The following is a 14,047-nucleotide window of genomic DNA, read 5'->3' as shown; positions in this document are numbered from 1 at the left end:
TGCGTTGGTGTACGGGGGCCGTCGGCCGTAGCGTCTACGTACAAAGTATGGCGGGTAACGCCGTCTGCCAGGGTAAGCGGGCCTGCGCTGCTGTGGCTGCGAGTCTCCTTCAGGGGCGCTCTCTCCCCCATCTCGGCTGCCTTTGTCTCGACCTCCGCTGCCTGGCTCCCCCTCTCCGTCACTCTGGTAGTTATCTGGATATTCTCCACCACGGGGAGGGCCCCTTCTCCGGGGATAGCGCCTATAGCGGTTCCTGTCAGCGGCGTACTTACTTCCCTGGACTGCAATGCCTCCTGGGCCGGTGACATTTGCCGCCTCTGCTCCCTGTGCACAGTAGCATTTTTTTTTTTCTCTCTTTTTTATTAATAACAATTATCCACTCTAGCGGAATAACAGCTAAACAAGATTTTTGTACAAAAACTAAATCACAATTTTGGCCCGGAGTCAACAAACATTAAAAAAAAAAAAACAAAAAGAAACAACACCATGACTGGCTTACCTTCTCTCCCACTCCAACTACATCAAACCTCCACAGTTTCTCCATCTCCCAGCACACTGCCGAACCGGTATTTCCTCGGGTATGTTCTGTTTTGATGGCTGTCCTAATTAAAAAATAAAAATAAAAACAGTTCAGGTGTGAGATTTGATATTAATGCTCATTCATATATTTTTTAAATTATATACATAAACAGTGTTGTGTTTTTGAACACAACTTACCTGGTGTACAAAAACGTCCTCTTTTGTGTCATTCCTAAACAAAAGAAGAAAAAAAACAGTTACATCTAGTTGTCAGTATCTTAATGAGCCAGATAATGCAACAATGTATCTGCTGACAGACTGCAACTAAACCTATAAGTGTTAATCAAGTACTGAACAGAGACAGCATGGAGACCGGCAGACAAATCGTCTGGTCAGCTTTGTAAGCAAATCAAAGCCATAATAGGATTGTGAGTGTTCCTGCACACACACAACCAGGGGCACCGCACCGGAGAAAACAGACACACACACACACACCACACATAGTACACACACACACACACAGATGATATCAGGCTCTTTAGGAAGCAGGGGGGGTGTGTGTGTAGGGTCCACTTACCTATTGATAAAACCATATCCATTCCTGACGTTGAACCATTTGACTGTACCCAAGACTTTTGTTGCTGCAATGAAACACAATAAAAACTTAATTATTAACCAGGTTTAAGCTTCAGTCATTTCCTTTTCTGTGTTAGACTGTACAGATAACACACTGCAAGCATAGATGTAACGCTTCAAATCAGCTTCTCTGTGTAGACCTCTACTGACTGAATCAAATAACGACAGATGATGAAAAACCAACCACGGGTACAGATATTGTTGAAGTTATATTTAAACTACCAACTGTCGCCCTTTTTATAGATCCTGATGCTTAGGGGTCCCCATGCCAGCTGCACTTGGTGTGAGCCGTGAACCATTATGACCCCGTAATAACTGCAGCGTTCCTCATGCGGATGCAGTTTGCTTCCTATCCACATTATGAGTCTCTATCTTAAGGAGCTGCAGTAATGTGACACATCAATGACGGATACCGTAACGAAATACACTGTGGTCGCTGACAACATTAGAAAGTTCAACCACTACAGACCTACTGCCCCATTTTAAGCCGCACTGCTCAGTACTGGCGCGTCCACACGTGGTAGAGTCGCGCCCGGATACGTTAGCAAGCAGCGTGCCCAATTGCCTTGTTAGCATAGTAGCTAACTGGGTCTCAACCATGTGGTTGGATTAAAGCCAGCAAGCGGAAAGTACTCTAGCACACCAGATGGCATGTATTAGGACGAAATGTTGTGTGATAATAAAAAGAAACGTGTGGTTTGTTACTTTGTTTTTTCACCGACCAACAGATACATAGCGAATGAATTCCGTGGAATCAGTCGGCGGACATTTTGAGTGGCTCCTTCAGCCATGTATAGTATCGTTAGCTGGCTAGGCTAGCGTCGCCTCTGTTAGTGGCAGCTAGGCCACAATGCTAGCTCTAAAATCCGCAAAATGAAGACAACCGTTGACACTTGTAATCGAGTGTATTCAGAGACCAGCCTGGATATGGTCGCCTCGTCGCCTATGTTGGACACGGGTTTATGCGCGTGTTTCGACTATTTTTGGAGGTAAAAATGACCAACACGGAACCAGCCTCTTTCGTGCGAACAAAGAGACGGCCAGCAGCTAGCGTTAGCTCGCTTTCGACGCCAGTTGTCGCAACCGGCGGTGTAAAATAACACCGTGATGTGTGATTAACGGTTGGAAAGCTGTAGCTAACGTTAACGTTCTAACGGCTCGACGCCAACTGCTTTTCGATCGACTACATGCCGTTCTATAGAGCGGGGCTGACGTTAGCGGGTATAGACAACATCCAACGGCCGCGCATGTGACGGCCAGCCGGTAACATGGCATTTTGTTGCGGCTTTCGGACGTTAGAAGGCCGACAAACGGGAGAGATTAACCGGCCAAGATTGAAGGATTACCTTTACCAATAGTGTATTCTCCCGTGGAATTTATGTCACTTCGAGAAACGGTTAATAATTCACAACTAATATTAAAACAAATTAGTGGTAACGTGAAATAGGTAAAGCTAGCAGTGATAATACGTTCCAACTGACATTTATTAATTTGTACTGCTAGCTAACGTTAGGACTAACGTCTGTTTAACAGCAAAGGGACATTTATTTTGCCTTGAGATAAAACTCAGTGCACTTTATATTAAAACACTAACATTTAATTACAGACATCCCACACGTTATACTAAATGTAAGAGGTAGCCACTAAATTAACATTTATTTTGTCATCTGACAATTTAACAAGTTTTGCGAGTTAACGGCAACAGTGGATTGTGACTGTAGTAACTCAACGGTTAGTAGCGCCGGTGATCCGCTCCTAAACGTTAGCAACCGTCGCTTTTGCGCATCGCCTCTACCGTGTCCCGAACCACGTTAGCTAACAGCTAACTAGCTCATTTCTAGTAGTCTTACCGATGACCTTCTTATCCCCCGCGGAAGCTGCGGCTGCCGGGCTGGATGGGCTCTCCGCATCGTCAGCAGGCTGCGGCGGCTGTTGTTGTGTCTCGGCCTCGCTGCTCATGGTTACTACTGGTTGGTAATGGCTTCTGCCGGCGGCGGCTCTCTGCTATATTTCCCGGTGCTAGATGGTAACCTGGGCCGGCGGTGGTGGGGGCTACTGCCTTCGGGCTCTCTGCTTTCCTCTTTCCGCTCCCGTTGCCGATCGAACTGGGCAGAATGAGTAACTGTGCCGGGGAATGTTCCTGGTCGTGGCTCCGCCCAACAAGTGTTCCTATTGGTTGGAATCTGTAACGCAAAAGAAAACGCATTCCTATTGGTCAACACGGGTGTCAGTGTCGTTTGACATAGGAGTTTGCCAAAAATGATTGGCTAAAGCGGAATGTACCTGTCCATTGTCACCTCCCCCATAGTGATGTCAAAGTCAGACAGATAACCGTGACACTTTTGGAGCAGTGTCTGCTTGGTTATATCCCATGTAAGTGTTAGTCTTTTGACGGATTTAACAAAATGTACAAACACTTGCAAAAACATGGCGTCATAAAATTCCCTCAAAGGATATTATTTTATCTTCATTTCATGTTTTTAATGTTTGGGGAAAGCAGGTCTTCAGTTCAGTTGAAGAGCCCCATTCACATTTTCCCGTTGAGATTTAAAATAAAACTTGAATTTTGAACAAGTAGTCAGTTGTAATAATGTAAACAGGGTGCTTGCCTGAGGTTTAATGAAGAGGTTGTTTGTATTGTTGCCGTAACTACTGACAAAATATGAACTGCCTATAGACGCTGCACACTATCTGTAGCCTCATGTGCATTGAGTGCAGCCCTGTGGAAATATTGAGGGATAACTGACCTAATTTAAAGGAAGGATTAGGAAAGCCTCAATATTTTATTCACGGAACATAATGTAACCTAAATGTTACATTTATCATATTTACTGCATTATCACAGTTGCAGTGGTAGTACCTCTCAAACATACATGATGCCTTGGGAGATTTGGGAGGAGAGCTTATTTTCATCTCAGGAACCTATCAATGTTGGCAGCTATACATTGTAAAACCTAACAACTGAATTCACTATTCCATATCACAGGATAGTGGAAGTAGCTCTACTATTACAGCTAAAATGTGATATTATTTTGTAGTTGACTCCTTTAAATAGAGGTCATCTTTGGAGAAATTACACCCATGATTAACAATAACCACTATGTTCCCTCACAATTTAAACACCAAGCATGGTATTTGATTGTGTCCTGATATTTGTGTCTCCTCTCATAATTGCCCTGCACAATAAACTGGTTAAATGCAGTCATCATCCTGAGTGAATTCAGAAACTCCAATACCACTAGCACAGAGCAGACAGACCCAGACTGAGAGTGAGACAACCCCACCACAGCCCCCCACCCATTGTCATGTTAATGCTCCACTGGCACTGTTTATGAGCACTGGCTGATGTGTGAAGAGCTCGCTGTTAATGGCCGAGCCCCGTTCTCCCACACAAAGATGGGCTTTAGCATTGACCCCAGAAAGCCTCCACACGAGGAGACCCCCCTCCTGCAAATAAAAAAAAAAAAACCTTCTTCCTGTCTCCATAAGAACAGAGTCTCCATCTGAAAGGATTCTTTTGTGCCAAGGGAACGAAGTCCAAGGCAGAAGAGGGAGAGCGTGGGTGGGGGAGGGGGTCTGGTAGCTCAGATTTGTATGGATGGCCGGGATAAGAAGAGGTAGCCATAAGTTCAGCAGAGGATTGCTTGGCACTGGAGAATGTGCCTTGGAGGACTCTCGTTCCTTTGACTGTAATGCGTTTCCCTCCTTGGCTCCATGGCGATGGGGTTGAAATTGATTATAACCCACTATCAATTCAGTGCCACACTATACATCTCTGCACAATTCCTCATTGATAAATTTAACCTTAATCTCAAACATCATTGTTTTTTCTAGGGTAAGGATCTACGAGGAGGGGTAAATTAGCTAACAAAAGCTAGTGCATAGTACGCTGGGTACACAGTGTTCTTACAGTATTAAATGCAGGGGTGAATTCAGAGCAGTTTCAAAAATGGATATATGACTAGTTTCTTAAATACTTTTTTAAAAAAGGATTAAAACAAATTAAAATCATTTGGTCTTACAATCCTTGGCTACCGTTAATATTATAATATATATTACATATTTACACGGTTTATATTTAAACGGTGCTGAAAGAAATCTCAAATGTGATGCCTTTTACAGATGTGAACAGCTTTTTTCAAACAAACAAGATCTCCCCCAAAGGTTTATAAAAAATGTAAAACATTTTATTGATCATATTACATAGTGAGATTGAATTAGGAATGAGAAGATTTCATATTTTTTACATGCCAACCAATTGTTTCTTTAGAGGTCACATTTTCTTAGTTGCCTTTTTACGATAGGATATAAAAAATCTCCTTCATTTGGACTCATCAGCAACTGTGCTGAACACAACACAAAACATTAATTTCAAACCCATGGACTAAGAACATCCTGTCAGTACCAAATCCCACCTGAGATATTTGAGTGAATATTTTATTTGGGTTTGGATGCAGCAGTTAACCTGGAATCAGGTATACCAGAGCCAGAAACATATGATTAACTTTATAATGTCCTTCAATCTGCATTGTGGGAGAAGGCATCTATACACGAAAGAATATGTGGGTTGATATTTGCTGAGGACTGTTAAGTAACTATGAGGCACTACTGAGGGTGTGTAGTTCTTGCACTGTTGTGAGTGAGCTGGATCACATCTCTCCACACTGTGCAACGAGGATGGGGAGCTTGGGCTTGTTGTTGGGTCCTGTAGGAACATTCTGTTGGGACAGAGGAACACAAAAAAACTCAACTTTAAAAAAGACACTTAAACGCAACTGAAATTATCCTTTGGCATTTCTGCTCAAAAACAAAAGTCTAGTGACTTATTACATAACATGACACAATACAACATTACTTAAGTGTCAGTGATTGCGTTTCAGTCACAGGTTAGATGCCTGCTCAGAATTATTTGTGTCTAAAGTTTGAAACATAACTGTGGAGATGAAAATGTTAAAGACAGTGAATGTTGAAAATCTTAAACAACATTTAACACATATTCTGAAATACATACTACCTAGTTCTCTTCAAACTTGATTTGAGAGATAAATCAAACAATCCGGGGACGTAACAAGTCAGAGTCCAAATAGAGTCGATGTTTTCTCTTTAAACATGTTGCACAATTGTTTATCACTTAGTGGTGAGTGGTTATGCTGTTTAAGCTTGAATACATTTTCTTATTTTCACCAGAATGAGTGGTCTCTCTCCTCTCACTGTTTTGCTTCAGTATTTTGGTCAATTTACAGATCAATCCTAAATGTATTTATTGATTGTTTCATCCACTGAAACCAATATATTAATATAAAATCAATATTACAGTATTGTTTTTACCTCAATTTTTCTCATAATCAGCAAACCATCCACGACTTTTCCTAAAACAGACATGAAAAAAATACAATTAAACTAAACAAATTAGAATAGAGCTCTAAATCAATATAAATACACAATTAATATTGTAGACTTACCAAATACAACATGCTTCCCATCTAACCAGTCACATTTAGTGCAGGTAATGAAAAACTGACAACCATTTGTCCCTGGACCGCTGTTTGCCTGAGTAAAACACATTATTGAGAGAGAAAGGCAGTTTTAAATCATCTGTTTGTCTACATAGGTTAGAACTAATTCACTTTGAATGAATCAATCAAATCCTATTGTCTATAGAGGTTGGGGTCAACTCACTTTGAATGGATTAATCAAAACTTAATTAACTTAGTATTTTAAACAGGAAAGACCCTTTCCTGATTCAACAGTGCCCCTAACATCTGAGCATTGATCTGTATAACATACCATGGACAGAAGACCAGGCGCAGAATGCTTCATTCTGAAGTTTTCATCTGCAAATGGACCTCTGTAGATACTGCAGATACCAGTCCCATCACCCTTCACAAAAAGACAAAAAAACAGTATTTAATATAGGGCTCACAACGTAGAAAGAGAAAACTATACATCAGTTTAGATGTGCTGTAATTTACTACGTCCACCAGGGGGCGAAAGATTGCTTATTCAAAATTCAACTGCAGTCTGTCCAACATCACTGCAAGATATATTTAATTTAATTAAGACAAGAAATAATAGTTTCATAAGTGAAACAATGCCTCCATTCCTACAGCAACATAATATACATGTCATCCACTGATACCAACCACCTTGAAAAAAAAAAAAAAGAAAGAAAAAGAATCTTCCTTTACCTACTTTCACATTCAGATCTATCAAACATGGTTACACACCCCAAGCACTCACCCCAAGCAAAAATGTACTTGTTCTTCAGCTAAGAAACAGGTTCTTTTGATTGTTCTCAGTGTACTGTATTTATTTGAGTCATCAGAATAACAACATTCATTGCAGATGCAAACTATTAGACTTTGAATGACTCTTTACTGTCACCCTAAAGCTGTAAAAAGAGCACTAACCAGGCAGCAGAACAGGTGTGTATGTACTTACATTTACAAAGTCCCCTCCTTGTATCATAAAGTCTTTGATCACCCTGTCAATGAACAATGCAAACATATCAGCGCTGTGAGGTTCGCTTAGGTAACAGAAGCTGTTATACAAAAAGCAGATTTAACCAGGCAGTCTGACTCATACGACATGCTGAGACTGCCTATAAAATGTATTCACTTTACCAAAAGCCAAATTAAATCTATTTTGACAACATTTTGTAAAACAATACAACATGAAAACATCAAATGGGGGTGAATAGAGATGGTATCAATTCCCATAACACTCCACTCCACCATAAATAGTTTATTTTTATTATTTATACATCCATTTATGTCATTTTTAAAGTCTGTGAGTAGCATAAAGGGACTGCAACTTGCATTTCCTTGTACAACCCTGTGTTGAAGAATGATAAATGAACCCTGTGTGTAGAATTTAGTGGCATCTAGTGGTTGCAGATTGTAACTCCCTCGCTTTAGAAGCACAAAGGAGAAACCACGGTGGCCGTGAAACATGCAGAAAAATACAAACAACCCTATCTGTTTGGTTTGTATGTTCTGGGCTACTGTAGAAACATGGTGGTTCAACATGTGCGAGACCCATATTATACGGACATTTTTACCACCACTGACATGTCTTAAAGAAGAAGAAGAAGAAGAAGAAGAAGATATACTTTATTGATCCCCTAGGGGGAAATGGTTTTTTTCACTCTTTTTTTATTAATCTTTCAAAAATGTTACAGCAGGCAAAAATGTGATTTACTTCTATAAATAATAATAATAATACAAGCAGTTTCAGTCGGTCAGTCGGTCGCTCAGGGCCTTAGAATAATCAAAGTGAAAGATCAAATTGCTCTAGAGCCTTCTGTCTCTAGACTATAAATACTAAGAAAAACAGAGACAGAGGCAGGGCTGACAGTGGATACTCAGGGGAGGCTGTTCCAGGAGACAGCCAAGTTAAATAACAACTCTTAAAGCCAACATAGGGTGTGGTTTTCTACATAAGTTAAATGATTCAGAAAAATATTAAACATCTTCCCATCAGAGTATAATGTGAGCTAAACTGTGTACCTGTGGAATGTGCAGCCTTTGAAACCAATAGGGACTCCATCCTTCCTGTAGTTTGAGACACAACAAACTGAAGTTAGCAGTAAAGACTAACATACTGTGTTGTACTACAAGCTTTATCACCTGTGCTGTGAGCTCTGACCTGTACAATGCCACATCATCGCTAAACAAATAAGAATAAGTATATCCCACGCAGCAGGCTCAAATAATCAGATTTTAAAAAGGAACCTGTTCTGTCCCTTTAATCTGAATACTGGCGTGCATGGAGTAACTAATTTTTGCATACAGGAACAGCATGAAATAAAAGTGTTGGTTGCATAACAGCACCTAGTCCTATTAAACGGCCTTATATTCATTGTGGGGTAAAAGCATCCCTTGGCTTTCTCCAAATAAGCAGACAACTCATTAAACTGTTTATATATCCTACTGTTCAGATGTGAAAACCTGACTTATCTAGACTTGATTTTAATATCTCCCTTTATTTTTTCCTAACTTATTATTTTGGATACAAGGAGGCAAAGCTGCAAGTAGCAGTTTTCCTGCTGCTACTCCTGCCACAGCTGATTACTTTCTGGCCTAGCTCTTTGTCATGCGCACATGCACAATGTAAAGAACCTTCAGAGACCTTGATTAAGCATATATATATTCCCAAATTGAAGGACTCTGCAGCAGAAACCTTTTGTGCTAATCAGATTTCTTAAGTGTATGTTAACAATGTATTGTGTAGTTGGTTTATTGTGCAGCGTGGTTAAGGAGTGTTTGTGCACCATCAAAGAATACAGCCCTTCATTTCTTTACCTGAACTCTCCAGTGCAGAACTGCCTGTAAGAGACAATGAAACCGTAAGTGACAACTCAGAAATTGTCTGATTTGTCTTATCTTACCTGTGATATCTTGTTTTTCTGATTTTTTAATAACATACTATGTCATCCATGTGATTGCAGACTTTCTCCTTACCGGAAATTCTCCGCCGTCTTTGGAACCACATCAGCAAACAGCTCGATCTTCATCCGTCCGACATCCTGACAGGCAGTTGAGAGAACTTTGTGTTAACAGCTGGATGCACATAATAAAGAGATACCTGTTCAAGATAGCAATGGTTACACACCTAAAGAGACGGGACAAACAATTTTACCTCAGGACAAACTAAATGGAATGAATACCAACAGGTAATTCTTGGTCCCACAAACTATTCTACAGCCCAACGAAGGCCTCATCTGGACTAACCAGTTAGAGCTCCTCAATAACTAGTACAGGAGTTCCTCCCTCTCCCCTCCCTCTGCTTCTGGTCTTGATTACAGTTCAACTGTGATACTATCTCATTCATTTTACATCTTTCAGTTCTCTTTTGACTTTGCAGTCTGTTTCCTCTTAACAATGACGGCTATTTTGCCACAGTTCTGGTAGCGTTTCCCAGTGGTCAAAGCATACGTAAGAGAAAGATGTAAATGAGAAGATACCCCACTCTAGATGCAGCACATTACTGGACATTAAATCCTGTATGAGCTGTGCGTTTGTGTTTGGTAAAGTGGGTGTCTGTCCACCGAGCAACCATAACCGGAGAGGCGCACGCAAGCGGCCGACTGTTACAACAATGTCTGCGTATTTGCAGCTGTGTGTGAGAACAATGTGCTGGTGTGGTTTGTGTCTCTGCCGTGACATCAGTGCACACAGTGTAGTATGTTTATAGTTTCAAAGCAATGAATTGAAATGCATAAGCTCAGTGCTGACACAGAGTAAACAACCACGGGACATTTTAACAGCTGAAGGGGACGTCGACTGATCCCACGGGTAAGGCTCTAGTGTCTTCATCTTGATAAATGTATACTGTTCAGCCACTTTTGTTGTGATTCTAAAATGAGGGTGTGAAATTTTCAAAGATCACCAACACAGAACTCTTCTGCAGGACAAGGGGTTTCACCTGATCATATTCTGTAATATAAACTCCAGGACAGCCACACCTGCTTCCCCCTGCTTCCCCCTCTCCCAGCACTAGATGTGCACAGATCAAACCGAGAGCAACAAGTCAAGACACAGCGACAAGGTGTTAATCAGCCTCTTATTGACAGGTAAGGTTCTGTAAACTAGCACTATGTGCATGTGTGACTGGAATCATATTAGGACCTGTAGAAGTGTATTGGTGACTATTTCTCCTCGTTTAACTATCACCATACTCTTACAGGGTGATCGTTCTGTGACTATATGTAGTCAGGTGACGTTGTTAGGTGATTGAATCGGATCAGTACATGGTGCTCCAAGCTTTGTAAAGCTAATTTAAATTGTAAAAATATACAATTTTACTATAATGAAATGTTAAAATTACATGTTTTTACTCATTGACAAATTGTTATATTGTTTTTTTAACTTGCACCCCTAAGCTTCTACGTCAGGAGTATTTTATTAACGCTGTTAATTAAAGTATAAAGGCGTGATATGTTACAGGTGTACTGGTTTTTTTTTTTGTCACAGTCAGACAGACAAGTTTCTAGGAAGCACAAGAACATCTGATCATGTTTCCTGGTACTCTAGTGAAATTGTAGATGGATATGATGCATACTAAACCAGCACGGGGTGTGGTTTCACCTGACATTCATTGTTAGTAGATGCTGCATTTCCATCCTGGTTGGACAAGCAAATCAATATAACAAGAAGCTATGTTTCCATTTCTAAGAAGAAGAAGGTGGAGCATAAAGTCCTGCCTAAAAGGTAACTATTCCACCTGACGACAGTCACTGGCAAGTCTTGATGAAAGTATGCACGGTCTCTAACTTTCATTACTGCAAGCATCTGGATATTCTCCACCAAAACTCACAGGACTAGGACAACTCTGGACAGAGAGGTACAGACTTCTTAGGGTCGCACTTTGTTTTATTCATTTTCTTTACTTAGTAAGTAAATGCTGCAGAAACCAACTAAACGTGTAATCGTGTTACAAATCATGTAACACTGGAAATTTAGGTTGGTGTGTGTATTGCTGGAATGAATACCACTGCAAGAGAAAGGTAAGTCAGAATTGACTGAGTAGTGAAATTAAGACTTTTAAATAAAACATACTTGAGGACCAAAGTGATCGCTGTTTTAGAAATGCTTTAAAAATTAAATAATAATGACATGTAAATCATTAAATAAATGACAACTGTTCTGCACTAGTCATACAAATTGTTTAACTGCACAGGTGGGGTGTGATAAACAACAGGACTATTACTTTATGATTACACCAAATATGCTGACAAAATAATGTCACCAGCTCCAAATGTGAGCTCTTACTGTTCAACCTGCACAAACTTGGCCTACACTTCAATTTCATTATGTTTTATAAAATTAACACAACTTGTTGTAATGTTTATAAATAACACCAAGAAAAGATCTCCCGGGGGGTTCAAAGGTCAAAATCTGATACCTACTTAATCATCTCTCACTACTTTATGCGTGACCATGTAAAAGGTTGTTGACTCGTGCTTTTTCTTGTTTCTTCTCATAATTAATTGCAGTCTATTTTTTTGTATAGACAACGTTCCTAACCAATATGATCCCGTCTTTCACAGCATTCCCTGGTGCACCTTGGTACTGAGCTGAGAACGGTACATGCTTCCTGAGTCGCCAGGGTCTCCAGGAATCAGCCATACCGTCAAAATGCTGGCCATTATAGAGCAATGGGAGGTGGGGTCTGGCTGTCATACAGACAACTCTGAGAAATATCTGTTACTTATCCTCTTCAAGTTGGGACTGGACATAATGGTTTTTTACTTATGTTGTTGGAAGCCGTCTGCCTCCTTTTTAAACATGTGCAGCCAGTCCGTCATCATGGCTGACACGGTGATGGCGTTTTCTTTGGCGAGTGTGTGGTATCTCGGAGCTGAAAGGTCTCCTGTGTCAACCTGCTTCCTCTTGGCTCATGCTTCAGCGACATATGGAGCACTGCCGCTGCCCATGATGTTCCTTGGTTTACTGGACTACTGTTTACAAGATACCTACCGCTGCAACCAGAGCGCCATCTTCAGATGCCCAAGAAACGCAGTCTTGATTGTGCTGGGGTGGATGCTAGCTGTCCTTTACTCCTTTGGTTCTGTCAAAAACGAGCTGATTGAAGTGGATTTAACAACGGAGACAAAGGCTCTTGTGTGCGAAGTAGAGGAGTCTACACTGATTACCTACTTTATTTTGGTTCTTTTCATGGTAGTACTTTGTGTAATGCTGCCCTTTTGGTCAAGTATTCCTCAGTGGCTGAAAGAGGCTGACACGTTAGCTAAAATGAGGGAAGAACAAGAGAATCAGAGGAACGACTTGTTCATCTCAACCCAGTGCACAGAGACAAAAATCAGTGAGGGGTATTATCTGGAGGAGATCATCAGGCCACCCCCTTCTCTGTGGCTCAGTCTAATGCTGGGCTTCGGTATGTTTTGGATGCCTTATCTAGCTATGTCTGTTATCTGTCAGGTCTTTGGCTTCGGAGTACCTGCCTACATCACTTTCAACCTTCTGTGGTTGGAGTGTGCCAACAGTTTAATAATGGGTGTGTTGTTCTGGGCAAAGGCCAACACACTAGGGCCAGACAGAAACATACCAAAAAATGTGTGCTTATGGCACATTTACTGGTATTTGAGCAAAAGAACACAACAGCAACAACAACAACAACGCCCTATAGCTGTGTTAAAGCCATCAAAAGACAACGCTCTCCTCCATGTGTAACATGCAAAAGTCAATGAAGACTTTATGGAAATGAGTGAGCATTTTTGAATGGTCCTGGACACAGAAATGCATCTCCCACCAATGCATCAGCACATGCAGAAATGCTTTTGAGCAAAGAATTGCACTGCTAAATGTTACAAGAGAGAAAAGGTGTTGCTGAAAGCTGTGGTGATTAGGTTAAGCTTTTGTCAATATTTACAGAAATGATACTTTTCTATTTCCTACATGTGTATGTTTGTCACGCAGCAATTGTCAAAGATAATTACAGACTTGAGGAAAATGCTATGACGACTGTGGTATGGGTTTTAAAATGCTTTTCAATAAATAACACGCTGTCGTCTTCATTCTTACTTCACCAAAGCCATGTATTGAAACTATGTATTTTAAATGTATTTTTCTACTCAATGTGTTTTTTTAATGTTATTTGTCTTTGTAATGAGATCTTGTTCTCAACAAGAATAGGCTGCGCAATTAAGTCTACAAATCTTTTTGATGTCCCATCATGATTTTGATATTTTTTTTGTCAAACATACGACGTTGTTGCCATATTGTGCAGCCCTAATCAAGAATGAACTGCAAGTCTCAGTTTTTAATCCAAAACGGACCATTTTTTTTTATTTATACATTTTTTATTTTGCATTTTATATTGCTTTTTTTATATATATAAATGTCTAGGTTGTTCTCCTTACTTATTGTGT

General features: G+C 40.5%; 3 protein-coding genes across 5 annotated transcripts in view; 1 reads left to right on the top strand and 2 right to left on the bottom strand.

Moving 5' to 3' along the window:
• ybx1 (Y box binding protein 1) overlaps positions 1-3,277 on the bottom strand; it is a 5,477-nt gene extending 2,200 nt beyond the window's left edge. The window contains exons 1-5 of one of the 2 annotated variants that reach the window (XM_035657553.1): positions 3,006-3,277; positions 1,097-1,160; positions 718-751; positions 500-601; positions 43-324 (exon numbers count right to left, since the gene is read on the bottom strand). In XM_035657553.1, the coding sequence (XP_035513446.1) occupies positions 43-324; positions 500-601; positions 718-751; positions 1,097-1,160; positions 3,006-3,114 (591 nt within the window). In that variant the 5' untranslated portion in view covers positions 3,115-3,277. The remainder of the gene's footprint in view (positions 1-42; positions 325-499; positions 602-717; positions 752-1,096; positions 1,161-3,005) is intronic. The other variant, XM_035657554.1, reaches the window with a different exon arrangement.
• A 2,043-nt stretch (positions 3,278-5,320) lies between these two features.
• ppih (peptidylprolyl isomerase H (cyclophilin H)) overlaps positions 5,321-14,047 on the bottom strand; it is a 14,796-nt gene continuing 6,069 nt past the window's right edge. The window contains exons 2-9 of the mRNA XM_035657560.1: positions 9,618-9,682; positions 9,459-9,482; positions 8,664-8,708; positions 7,597-7,639; positions 6,943-7,035; positions 6,618-6,705; positions 6,484-6,524; positions 5,321-5,873 (exon numbers count right to left, since the gene is read on the bottom strand). Coding sequence (XP_035513453.1) covers positions 5,805-5,873; positions 6,484-6,524; positions 6,618-6,705; positions 6,943-7,035; positions 7,597-7,639; positions 8,664-8,708; positions 9,459-9,482; positions 9,618-9,682 — 468 coding nt within the window. The 3' untranslated portion in view covers positions 5,321-5,804. The remainder of the gene's footprint in view (positions 5,874-6,483; positions 6,525-6,617; positions 6,706-6,942; positions 7,036-7,596; positions 7,640-8,663; positions 8,709-9,458; positions 9,483-9,617; positions 9,683-14,047) is intronic.
• On the top strand, positions 11,224-13,672 carry si:dkeyp-100a1.6 (probable G-protein coupled receptor 160). Of its 2 annotated transcripts, none has more exons than XM_035657552.1 (2): positions 11,224-11,499; positions 12,206-13,672. In XM_035657552.1, the coding sequence occupies exon 2, from the start codon at positions 12,246-12,248 to the stop codon at positions 13,347-13,349; it is 1,104 nt and encodes a 367-aa protein (XP_035513445.1). In that variant the 5' UTR covers positions 11,224-11,499; positions 12,206-12,245; the 3' UTR covers positions 13,350-13,672. The 2 variants fall into 2 exon arrangements, with proteins under 2 accessions (XP_035513445.1, XP_035513444.1); XM_035657551.1 differs by having other exon boundaries at positions 11,224-11,662.

Source organism: Morone saxatilis, unplaced genomic scaffold, assembly GCF_004916995.1.
Source record: "Morone saxatilis isolate NCDOM2014 unplaced genomic scaffold, NCSU_SB_2.0 Contig15, whole genome shotgun sequence".
Taxonomy (NCBI): domain Eukaryota; kingdom Metazoa; phylum Chordata; class Actinopteri; family Moronidae; genus Morone; species Morone saxatilis.
Note: the sequence above shows the minus strand (reverse complement) of the source record. Positions and strands in the feature narration are given on the sequence as shown.

What these genes read in the sequence shown, in the direction of transcription:
- si:dkeyp-100a1.6 (XM_035657552.1), top strand. Translation starts at nt 12,246, where the DNA reads ATGCTTCCTGAGTCGCCAGGGTCTCCAGGAATCAGCCATACCGTCAAA.